The sequence below is a fragment of the Tarenaya hassleriana genome, unplaced genomic scaffold (assembly GCF_000463585.1).
Source record: "Tarenaya hassleriana unplaced genomic scaffold, ASM46358v1 Cleome8, whole genome shotgun sequence".
NCBI classification, from domain to species: domain Eukaryota; kingdom Viridiplantae; phylum Streptophyta; class Magnoliopsida; order Brassicales; family Cleomaceae; genus Tarenaya; species Tarenaya hassleriana.
In genome coordinates, this window is record NW_010970490.1 from 1971462 (window position 1) to 1983509 (window position 12048).

Consider the following 12048-nt stretch of genomic DNA (forward strand, 5'->3'; position numbering starts at 1 on the left):
ATGCCGGTTTGGGATTTGCAGAGCCTTCCCTTCGCGTGTGCATTTTCCTGTGTTTTTTTTTTTCTCTCTATTTTTCTATTTTCCTATTTTCAATGAATTTATTTTATTTTTTTATTTCACGCTCATCGCCAAATCCGCTGACTTTTTTTTTTGACGATTTGGTTAACGGTAACAAGGGAAAAAAATGCTAAAACGACTGCATTGGTCACTTGGCTGCATCACAGACATCGTCTAGAACAAAGATTTATTTATTTTTTGGTTTAAAAAAACAAAGTTTTAATTAAACCATATTCATGTGATTTTTTTGGCATTCGTGTGGAATTTGATTCGTTCAAAATACTACTCTTGGCTTCTACGTCGACGCATAAATCTATAAAATGTGAAACGCACCATCGTGTAGTTGAGGCTTCCCACTCTTCATTTTGTATTTACCATTAATTTATATACATTAATATTACTATTAAAACTGCATTGAATTTTGTAGTTGGTGGTACGATTTTAATAAGATTTGTCGCCTAAAAACATTAGCCTCCGTTCCAGAAAGAGGGTTTTGGTGTTGTCTTGTCTCCCATTGATATTCTTTTCTGCCGTTACAACAAATTAGGAAAGCTTTGATTGACCACCAAGACTCATCATGGCATCCAACGCAACTTTGCAAGGCATGTCTTCCAAATCTCATCTTGGGCTTTGCTTTATTTCCCGCTTTCTTGATGCCTTTGTGATGCTTTTAGCAGACAGCATTCAGTGTTATATACACACACACACGCGCATATATATACACATATATAAACACACTCTATGTGGATATTTGTATATGCGCAAATTAACCGAGCGGACCGAAGGAGAAAACGGGATGCACAAATGGGCCCATAAAGCCCATTAATTAGTACCAATGGGCTCACAAAGACAAAACTATGAAGAAGGAGAAAGGCCGAGGCCCATTAAAAGTGAAATTACAAAATTACCCGTACGAATGAGGAAAAGTATTGAAAGGTGACAGCTGGCTGCGGGGTGTGAGTCGTCGTCTGCCGTTCCTGCTGGCTGCTCCGTACGCCTTCTCTGATCATCACCCCGTTTGTCTACCCTCCCCTCCTCTCTAGCCTTATTTTTTTTATTATTAAATTAAATTAAATATATAAATCGTTACCTTATTTCTTACATTTAGATCTCACCACACGTTACAATCTAGAATGTTATTTGGTACGTCGTGAGGCGTGTAATTTTTATTTTTATTTTCCCATAAACTTTGCGCTGTTCTTAGACAAATGTCTCGGAATATTGAAATATTATAATATGATCAATTCTATTTATAATTATGACGGGCTACGCATTCTGTTTTCGTTGTTCCATGAAACAAGTAACTAGTGAGTGGAGGAGGTGCGTTATTGGACCTTTGTCTAATTGGTTTTACGGAATTGCCATCGAGAAATGGGAAATTACAAAAACAAGAGAGAGAGAGAGAAGGGAAAAGAGACTGCAAGGGGTCTTGTCATTTTGCACTTTGCACAGTAACCAGAGAGCCCCCCCAGTGTGGCCAGTACCAGACCTCGACGCCAACCAAACCAACGTCTAAATAATATTTAAATAAAACAAAAACCAAACACATAACGATTAATTGAGAATGTATGGACCAACCTCTTAAAACGTCTAACTAACAATTAGTTGAATTTTATCGTTTCATATGATACCCGGAAGTCCAGACCCACGAATGAATTTTGACTGATGTACCAAAAAAAAATTAATTACTACAAAAAAAAAGTCATTAGGGCGAACAAAATACGGAGCTTAAATACAACTGAGAGAATCCAAATCTTGTAATCACTAATTAAACAAAAAGGCTACTAGAGGAACATATTTCACAATCCTAGAGGGAAACTCGTTTAAATAGCTAGTGGCACTGTCTCTCCAGACGCCGGCCGCTCTCTCTCTCTCTCTCCCCCCGAATGGTCAGTGAATTCCATCACTGAGAGCTCAAACCGCCTGACCATTACTCTCTCTCTCTCTTCTCAGAGACGCATCCGAGAAGATAAGAAGGAACAAGGAAGAGATAAGAAGGAAGAACACAAGTGGTTCCGCCATGGTGGGTGTCTTGATATTTGGTTTTCTCGTACTGAAACTCTTTTTTTTTTTCTGATGGGTTTTTTGGTGGAAGAACAAAAATGGGAAATTGAAATGAAAGGTCGAAACTTGGCGTGAATGATGCAGTTGGGATCTGGGGAGAATCCCGCATGGCTTGGGGTGTTACTGAAGGAGAAGTTCTTCAACGCTTGTTTGGTCCATGAAGAAGACAAGAAGAACGAGAAGAACATTCTCTGCCTTGACTGCTGTCTCACCATCTGCCCTCACTGCTTCACCTCCCACACCTCTCACCGTCTTCTCCAGGTTCCTCTCTCTCCTTATTTTTTTTCCCGAATTCCGTCTCCAGAAAAAGAAAAAAGCTCTGATTCTTTGTTCATGTGGAAATTTTCAGATAAGAAGGTATGTTTATCACGACGTCTTGAGGCTGGAGGACGCTTCAAGCTTGATGGACTGCTCTTTTATCCAGGTACCTTCTCTTAAAGTCTGCTATGATTTCACTCCATTTCTTCTCTTTAAATCTGCACCTGAAATCGCATGAAGGAGAGGTCTTAGTTGTTAATTCTTGATGAAGAGGAAGACGAAGCAAAAAAGGAGATATTCTCATGGGTTATCGTGCCTAATCACACCGATTTTCTTCGACTAAGACGCGTAGCGTAATTCGCGGATGATTTGAAATCTTTTTGACGTATTTGATTATTCATGCGATAGTCATACATCACGAACAGCGCAAAAGTGGTATTCATCAACCAAAGGCCGCCGACAAGACAGTTCAGGGTAACCGGCAACATTTGCTGCACCTGCGAGCGAAGCCTCCAATCTCCGTATCTCTTCTGTTCCATCTCCTGCAAGGTTTCTCCTTTCTTTATTCTTTTTCTTCGAAAAAGTAACGTTTTTTTTTTATCCATAATTGAGCACTTGTTTCAAATCTCTCTTGCCTGCCCAGTTCAATTTTGCACCTTTCCTCATCTGGGTCGATGTTCGTTTTTCGATACACGCATACACACTCGCATACGTGTATGCGCATACGCACACGTCTACCTTTTCTGAACTTTAAAAAAAAAGGTAAATCTTTTGTTAATTTCAGATTAATGACGTCACGAAACGACAAGGCGACCTCTCAGGGTTTCTTCGTGATTGCAAGTTTCTCCCTTTAACGGAAAATGCATTAGACGAAGGTCTGATGACGCCGGACTCCACTCTCGAACCGGTCGGGTCGAACCGGACGTCTTCCGGGTCGGGCGGAAACGACGGCGTAGTCTGGTGCAGGACCCTCGTCTGCACCGCCGCGACCACCGAGATCGTGCGGAGAAAGAGAAGCAGCTTGGGCGCGTCTTGCCGGAGAATCACGGCGGAATCTTCGCCGGCTCCGGGAGGTCAGGCGAGTTTCTTGAACCGGCGAAAGAATACTCCGCCGCAACGGGCTCCGCTCTATTAAGGATTCTAGGTTATACGGACGGAATAGCGAGATGGCGAGCATAAAGAAGTATAATACACGTGGAGTAGTCGGTATATTAATTTTTATATATCTGAATTTATTGGCAGAAAAAAAAAAGATACGGAAAGATCTCAGCCGATTGATTTTGTCAAAATCTTTTTGTTGGCCACGTAGATCGACGAGTTCCACGAATACTTTTCAACGATTTAATACTATGAGTTGGGCTTTTAGGTGAGGAAATTAGTGTTTGGGGGCACATTGTTACATTACCACTATTCTACTGACTAGCAATCAATGTGTTTGGTCGATGCAGCGGTCGGAGAACTTTGAAACAATTAAAATGAATTTTAACGTTTGGGTAATTCAAAATTTATCCAAATTAATGTGCCTACTCTCGTTATAATCGACACAATTAATAATATTTTTTTTAATTGATTTTATGTTTTTAATTTATCTTCATCGTATCCATATTCATTTGCCATCTTCCACAATTCCGATTTTGTGGGAATGATCGATAGATTTGAACGATCGATTTCGAGGGAATTGATTCTTCATCTATTCGAGAATTTGAAGAAGATTGAAATATATGGCTTCTATTTTGGGTTTTTGGTTTTAGTTTTTGGATTTTGGTTTTTAGTTTTTGGTTTTTGGCTTTTGGATTTTATAATATTTGAAAACTCAAAAAAAGTAGCTTTTGGTTTTTCATTGATTTTTTCACTAAAATGGCTTTCCTAGTTTTTAGGAAAAGTAATTTTGTAAAAACTTGAATGTTGTTTTTTTTTTGTTTTTGGATTCTAAAAACTCCAAAAACTCCTACCATTCAAGGCCATAGTTGGATGCGGCCATTATGGTTAGTAATCCTTCAATAAATGCATTTGGCCCGGACCGTATATTACTTGGTTCCATTATCTGATACGTTAAGGAAGGAGACGAGGTCATTGACAACTTTTATGTGTAATGAGTTTTTATCATATGATAAGAAAAAAAAAACACCGAGTCTGTTTTCTGTCTTTTTATTTGGGAATTGTTTTTTATTGCACGCCCAAAAGAGACGACACTACTAAAATTTTGTTTTTTTAGATTTTTTTTTTTACCAGAATAAGACAAAACTGTGGCACAGACATTTTGATATATGTGTATGAATCTGATGCAAATAGTCGTTGCTCGCTCGTGTTCTTGGATGATGAATCGGGGGACCACTTTGGTTTTGCACATCTTACTCTCCATGTTGTTTTTTGGACCGTCTATTTATACCCACTTCATTTGAAACCTCCCCTCCCCTCCATTTATTATTTATTTCCTTGTCTTTCACCAATCCAATGTACATATAGTAAAAATACTTAAACTACACTAATATGGAAATTGTGGGTTTCTATAAAATTTTAATATTCTCTAATCTTATCAACTATGCCTAAATAAATTGTAACCATCTTGTGTAAAATTAAAGCCTCGCCAAGAAAATAAGGGTTTAAGAATACACACGCACACACATATATATATGTTGGTATTAAAAATCACTTTCTTATGGGCTTGGGCCACTAACCCCATATCATTATTTGAGGCTCGCCATTTCCATTCCAGTTATATTTTAATTTTTATTCCAATTATTTGTTTTTAAATATTTATTTTCAAAATGATTTTTTGTTTTGTTTGAATTCGATTAATTTAATTTTAAACATTGCAATGATATATTATTTATTTTGATTTTGTATGTCAAACAATGAAATAATGGCCCAATTAAATCTCAAGGTTCATGGGTAGAATTTATCCCAAAAATTAGTTTGGTGAGAGGGGATGCCCATATTCCAATATATACTCAATTGTCCCAAATATTTCTATTATGGTAACAATACCGTCCGTTTAGACAGCGACGACCACAACACTAACAGCTTCTCGATCGCTGGCGACTACGCACCTTTTGTGCTCCTCTCCCGATCATTCCTCTCGCGCCGCGTCGTCTGCATGTCTAAAAATCGGTTGACACTGATACCAATTTGATATAATTTGGGTCTTATCTCCACCCAAAAACTATATATTGGTCCCAAATCCATCTCTTTTTTTAATGTGGCACATTTACCAATACTGTCCCTTTAAACAACGTCCACGGCGTTGGGATATATATTTTCAATCTAAGACTCTAACAGGAGGACTAAGGTTATTGGCCTTAAGGGCAGTGTAGAGACCAAGTAGCCAGCTTCAACATCAGCAGAAGTACTTGCCTACAACAAAGGCTAACCAATCCATTCAACAAATCACCACACAGACCGAGCTTAAGGGTATCGCTCGGGCAATTTGGAATAACGGGCGAGACCTTTTGGGGGATCTTCGGTATTTTAGGGGCTTTAGGACAGTCAGCGGATATTACAATTGAGAAGAAAGAAGGTTATGATATGCACAAGATTGCAATATCATTTATATAGAAGAAGGTTATGATGTGCATAAAATGTTGTAATATCTCAGATACTGAATGGGACAACAAAACTCTTCACCAACTGGTCCTTGCAACTTGCAAAGGGATGTCAGTTTGGGACATTCTGCAATGTGTAAGAAAAAGTCGTATTTTTTTTTCACTTGTTTGAATGCACAGGATACGGCTCCATAGGCTGATTCCTGAGCTGTTCAACCCAAGTGTCTTTAGATTTCATTCGGACCCTCAAGATAAGATCCAGTCAGTGTATATTTTGATAAGCCAAACAAATAGTTGCATTATTGCTCTGGTCTCATAACTTTCCTCTGGTTAGTACTAAACAATTTACAGTCACAGCCCTATCTGCAATGGGGCCTGTTTCAGATGAAAACGCCATTATTTTGACATGTCAGTAAACACCATAATTATCTTAGACATAGTGCAAGATGATCGCTTGTTAATCTGTGGACGTATGAATGAGTTTTTAAAGTCTACAAGAAGATAACATTAGAGGAAGTAGAAAGGAACGTACATGCAGAAGGCAGTGAAGGCAGGTTCTAGTGGGGCTTCACAAGTATGATTACACGTTGATGACCAACGCGAGCCTCACTGATGCGACCAAGGTGACGAAGAACCTGTTTTACATCACAATATAAAAAAAGGATCTTACAGTTTATTCTGTCCATAACATTATTCCAGTTCATAACTTCATACAGCAAATCCAACAAGCCCAAGTCTTCGACCCAACCATACCAATTGACAAAGTAGCAGAAGAACTTGGGCATGATTGGTCACACCTTAAGAATATGAGTAATAAGCATAGCTCCAGTGATAAATGAGGGTTACATACACAAAATGTCATTAAAATGAAGGAAGAACTCACTGTTACTATTGCTTTTCCAGTGTTGTCCAGTTTCAACACGGGTCCTTTCATGTCAGATTCAAGGAAGAAGAATTTCCCCTTAACTGTTTCTGTTGCTCCGATATCGCGGAGTTCCTAGATAGAGTTGTCAAAACAAATTCACAAATAAAAAATCCATGGCCCTCCCCAGCAATTTCACAAGGTATCAAGCAAAACAAAACCATATTTTCGGAGTTTGAAAAGAGCTGTTTCGGAAGCAGATGAAGATAGGAAATACACAGCCACTGTCAATACCAAAACCAGTTAAAATAACAGCTCGCGAAAGGATGAAACAAACATCGTCGCCACCATGACTTTTTAGCAATTTATTTGTAATAAAAATAATCTTTTCACCTTAGAAGTTTGACCAATGAGGTATAGCTTACCAGTGCTCTTTCCCAGAGATTTTCTGCCAGCTTCACAACATAATGCACAAATATCATTAAGAATGTATCAAAATAATCAAATCCTGGAGCAAATAGTTGGACGGAAGCAGTACCTTCTTCTTTGGGGCCACAATAAGCTGAGCATTTGCTTCAGCGTATGAAGCCATATCACTGATAGCCGCATTAACCTTCTCCAGTGTTAGCCTTCCTCTCATGTACCTTGGCGGGAAAAAGCTAAGTCAAGCAATGTGTTTGTGATATAAGAAAGATAAAGGACGGAAATACTTACGAAGAGAGGGATCCAAGTTCCTCTGCAGTAATGAACCAGAGAGGAGGAGACCCACGCCCCTTTTTCTCCTGGAAATAAGCGGCAAAAACTGGACATCAAGTCCTTTGTGAACAGAATAGAGGATAGGCTACAGTTTCTCATATAGTCTTATTGAATGTAGAACAATCAATTCAGCAAATTTTGAACCATTTTTAAAGAAAAATCAGGTTTTTGCTACACATGTTTACCTTGGGTAACACAACAGCTTCCTCCTGGACTTTCAAAGAGTTGAAACCAGAACTCCGCTCTTGTCGCATGGCGTTTTCTTGTAGCAAACTGAAAGAAATGAAGTGCCTAGATTGTAAAACATATCTTACAATAAAATCGGCTTAGGAACTGGCTGAAAGGCTAAAGACTAGTTCGTATATATACCTTCTATTGACATCTGAATTCAACATCGTCGTTCTGTCAGGAAGATGAGAAAGTGCGTAAACAGACATCTTCTGCAATTTCTTTTGCTGTTGCAGGGACGCCTCTATAAGTTTCTACAAGCGACAACGGTATAATTAAATTAAGATCGCGAAGCCCAGGGGGAGTTCTACATCTCCCCTTAAAATCGGAACGAACGAGAGGTCATCTTCAATCCTACGTTCTCAATCAATACGAAACCTAACCTAACTGAGCCGAGACACACCTTGGCTTTGGGAATTGCATCAGTCTCTTCGCGCAATCGGTCCTTGATCGACTGCACCTGGAGCTCCATGGCCTTCAACGCCGTATCGATCGCCGATAAATCGGGGATACTACTCGCCGGATACACTGCAGGACACGGAAGAACAAATCGTCAGCGGTTGGATGAAGAGCGGATCGCATCAAGCCGCGTGTCCGAGTGGCTCACTGTTTCTGGCGATGACGAGTTCCTGCAACTCGCTGATACGATTGTTGAAGGTAGAAATCAGTGAATCCAGCGAAGATCCGGCTTCCTTGGCCTCCATTTCTCTCTCTCTCTCTCTCTCTCTCTCTCTCTTTCTCTCTCGATTAAATTTTCAGATTCCAGAAAAAAAATGATTTTGGCGGGAAATATTTCAGGCTGTCATTGAGCAAAAAAGTAAATGTCAGGCTTTAGAGATAATCAGGCCCATTTTAAATTGGGCCTCAATTGCACGAACTTTGGGCCATTTGTTATAAACCTTCTGGCGGCCCTAGAGGCTAAGAGTGTCTCCGAGAAAAAGACAAATACTCGTCCAAAATCATTAATTACCAAATAAAATATTAGTCTAACAACATTAATTCTTTTTTAGTCAATTTTAAGAAAATAGATAATAATATTCCACAACGTAAAGTATTCTGCGGTATTTCGTTTTTCTTTGTGTGATTAATATTATATCGTATTTCTTTATTTCTATTCAAAGAGCAATCGGGATGGTTACCGTGTTGTTAAAGTGGACAATAGATATAGATAAGCGACTGGGAAATGCGTTGGCGGACTAGGAAAAGACATCGTTTTTTTAACCTGCAGACGAACCATAATTATATATATTTTTTTAACATTTTATAGTTCTTTAACCATCATTCAATAGTTTTATTTCAGCAAGATCCTAACGAATATTTTTCCAAATGTCCCTGTAGACAACTCAGAAGACTAACACTAATATTACTTCTATTAAATTTGACCGTTACAGATATATATAAACCGTAAAAATAACCGTTTTTTTTAGATGGACCGACCGATTGACAATAGTTTAACAAAATGGTGAAAAGACTTCGATTTTACCCGAACATGACATCGGGAAGTGGCATAAACCCGTAAGCGTCGCCTTTTATCAAGGATCCTAATGCGGGATGTTTGTCTCTCATTGTCGATTGTATGTATCGACGCAGTTATATACACACACGTTAAATTTGTCGCGTGGATTTGCGCGCAATTCAATAGCAACGTATGCTTAAGACTCCAAAAAAAAAAAAGGTCCATTGCATGCACGTATACACACATACGAAACAAATAAAATACAATAAAAAAATGCGGAGTATTTTAAGCTTATACGCGAGTAAAAATGTTGTATAGCGTAGACATGCATATGTTTTTTTTTTTTTTTTTTTTTGTAATGGACATGCTCGTTTTCATGTACACGATCGAATACAAATGCATGCATGCACGCGTGAATTTATAGAAAAACAATGCGAGAATATCAAGTGAAGAAATAGTCAAAGGCACTAGGTAAAAGAGTTAAACAGGAACTCAACGTCAGAGTAAAACACTATATTTAATTAATAATGTACAATATATTACCTCACCATAACGTATAATGGAATTAAAAATAAAAATAAAAAAGCTCCGTGAAACCAAAAACTAGAAATTTAAGATCTAGATCTCTAACAAGGAGTTTTTTAAGTGTCATCTTGGACCAGACACAAGTCAACATGTGGAAAAACATTATATGTTTGACTTCGATCGGTATGGTCAGGGGAAGTTATCTAATTATGGTGAGGGGGGTGAATGGAGGGCTGCATGTAATCAAGATTGAAACCAGGATGTTCCTCTCTACGGCGATTCGCCTTCTGCGGAACCACCTTCCATGATCTCGAAACCTCTTTATACGACGTTGTCTCGTCTATTGAAGTACGTTTCCGTCTTTGTTTATCGTCCATCGTCGATTTCCGGACATGAACTCCAGCTTTGTCGTTATTGGACCGATCAGATTGATCCAACTTATCGGTTCGATCGTTTCTCGGTGATTGGTTCGATACGTCGGCCTTCTCTTTTGAAAAAGCTTTCGACTTTAAGCTTTCATCTTCATACTGGTCACATGGAAAGCGTGAAATCTGTTAGTGTTTAATCAAGAGTACATCAACTAATTAAAAATCTATAGGACATGCCTTTCCACGTTCAAATTCACCAAGTCTCGATGAATACAAATATTGTGCATATATATATATGTATATATATCGTCAGTCTCAGTTGGTATGGTGCATCGATGTTATATGCTAGGTTGACGGTACACTGATAAAAAAACGTTGGTCTGAAACAAAGAAATATGCCCATTACAACTACTCTAATTTACAATCTTCAACATACCATGCTAAGTAATTCCACGTAAGCGTGCGGAGGGTAGTGCACGTATTGTGTATAACACGAAAAGTGAACAAATTAAAATTCCAGATGCTTACCTTCTTGTTTAAGTGATTATGGTCCACATCAAGTTTCTTTTCCATAGAAGAAAGACGACGAGCGTCACATAAACGAATACATGCGAAGAGGAGAAAGAGAAGAATGAGGCGGTAAGAGCTTGCAGACATATTCAACCGGTAGATCAAATTAAGAGAAACTCTCGTTGAAGGAAAGGGTATCGCAAAGGATTTTTATTTTTTGTGGGGAAGATAGTGGTCGTAGAAGCTATGAGGGAAGCGTGATATTTGTAAAGGAGGAGGAGATTGGACGTAATAAATGCAGAGAGAGGAGTCTATCCATGAAGAACATGCAAATGTATGGGTAATGAGAGGAAAAGTGACGTGAGGGTTGGATATGGAGGGGTCCTCCCCTGTCCCTTTCTCTGACCAATTCCGATCAAACGGGTCCCATTGAGAGAGATATCGACCGACCCAACCAGGGAAACAGAAGAAACCTAACCACTTGTTTCACTCGGCTACTTGTAGCGCTTGGAGAGAGATGTATCATGTATATATAACAATAATTATAAGATTATTATAATGTTGATTTGCGTTAAATTGATGAGGAGAAAATCTAGCGAGTCCTAAAAACGAACAAATGAAAGAAGTTAAATGAATATATGCTTGGGTTGATTATCCCTAGGAGTTCAATTTTTAAGATCACAGTCCATTGTCTCTGCCCTAGGAGTTTAAGCATTTTAACATGGTTTTATGCCTTCCTTTGTCAGCCTGTCTCCCTAAAAACTCTTGTCTTTCTAAATATCGGGAAGCCCAACATCGAGTATCGATATTTTCAATGGCGAAAACATCACTCGCCAAGAATGTTCCCGTTTGTGGCATTTCATGGCAAGGGAAAAAAAGGAATAAGTAATATGTATATGTGGTGGTTAGAGGAATATATATATATATATATACATCGTGTATAAGTTCTGCTTAGTTACGAACACGTACACATATGTATGTCTGCATGGCAAGTTTATCCAAAAAACCAAGCATGCATGTCAAACTTTTAATAATCTTGTTTTTTTTTTTTGTTTCTTCCTCGTAACGTCTGGCCAAAGAGTGATCGATCGCCGTGTATTAACTCTTCATGTTTGATCAAGCCATAGTTATTAAGGTGCAGAATTTCCATGTCATTGATTGATTGTTTGTTTTATCGCGTTATGCATGCATGCACCTGTTTACGTGACGATCTGATTTCGTTTCGCAAAGGCGATTTGTTGCCCCATTTATGCAAGAAAAATACTAGGAAAAAATATTTGAGAGTTAAAAAAAAAAAAACTGGAGGGTCATGGGTGGGAGGAATACGCTACGGAAAGATGTAAAAACAAAAAAGTAACGTGTGAGTGGGACCAAAGACACGGATCTATGGAACAGAGGAGGGCAGTGTGGGGCCCACGACGT

At 38.6% G+C, this 12048-nt stretch overlaps 3 protein-coding genes across 10 annotated transcripts; 1 reads left to right on the forward strand and 2 right to left on the reverse strand.

Annotated features, from left to right (window-relative positions):
* Positions 1-1732: 1732 nt before the first annotated feature.
* On the forward strand, positions 1733-3780 carry LOC104802462. Of its 3 annotated transcripts, none has more exons than XM_010526079.1 (5): positions 1733-2080; positions 2153-2382; positions 2471-2545; positions 2788-2928; positions 3164-3780. In XM_010526079.1, the coding sequence occupies exons 2-5, from the start codon at positions 2197-2199 to the stop codon at positions 3512-3514; spliced, it is 753 nt and encodes a 250-aa protein (XP_010524381.1). In that variant the 5' UTR covers positions 1733-2080; positions 2153-2196; the 3' UTR covers positions 3515-3780. The 3 variants fall into 3 exon arrangements, with proteins under 3 accessions (XP_010524381.1, XP_010524382.1, XP_010524380.1); XM_010526080.1 differs by having other exon boundaries at positions 2206-2382; XM_010526078.1 differs by having other exon boundaries at positions 1733-2382.
* Positions 3781-5348: 1568 nt separating this feature from the next.
* On the reverse strand, positions 5349-8518 carry LOC104802463 (spindle and kinetochore-associated protein 1 homolog). Of its 6 annotated transcripts, none has more exons than XM_010526085.2 (10): positions 8375-8518; positions 8171-8295; positions 7909-8021; positions 7725-7812; positions 7498-7565; positions 7322-7427; positions 7209-7238; positions 6805-6918; positions 6454-6556; positions 5349-5480 (listed from the first exon to the last, which is right to left on the reverse strand). In XM_010526085.2, the coding sequence occupies exons 1-9, from the start codon at positions 8469-8471 to the stop codon at positions 6479-6481; spliced, it is 819 nt and encodes a 272-aa protein (XP_010524387.1). In that variant the 5' UTR covers positions 8472-8518; the 3' UTR covers positions 5349-5480; positions 6454-6478. The 6 variants fall into 6 exon arrangements, with proteins under 6 accessions (XP_010524387.1, XP_010524386.1, XP_010524385.1 ...); XM_010526084.2 differs by having other exon boundaries at positions 5350-5472; XM_010526083.2 differs by lacking the exon at positions 5349-5480 and adding an exon at positions 5693-6129.
* A 1253-nt stretch (positions 8519-9771) lies between these two features.
* Positions 9772-10840, reverse strand: LOC104802465. The gene is made up of 2 exons (XM_010526087.2): positions 10645-10840; positions 9772-10275 (listed from the first exon to the last, which is right to left on the reverse strand). The coding sequence occupies exons 1-2, from the start codon at positions 10771-10773 to the stop codon at positions 9952-9954; spliced, it is 453 nt and encodes a 150-aa protein (XP_010524389.1). The 5' UTR covers positions 10774-10840; the 3' UTR covers positions 9772-9951.
* Between the last annotated feature and the right edge of the window lie 1208 nt (positions 10841-12048).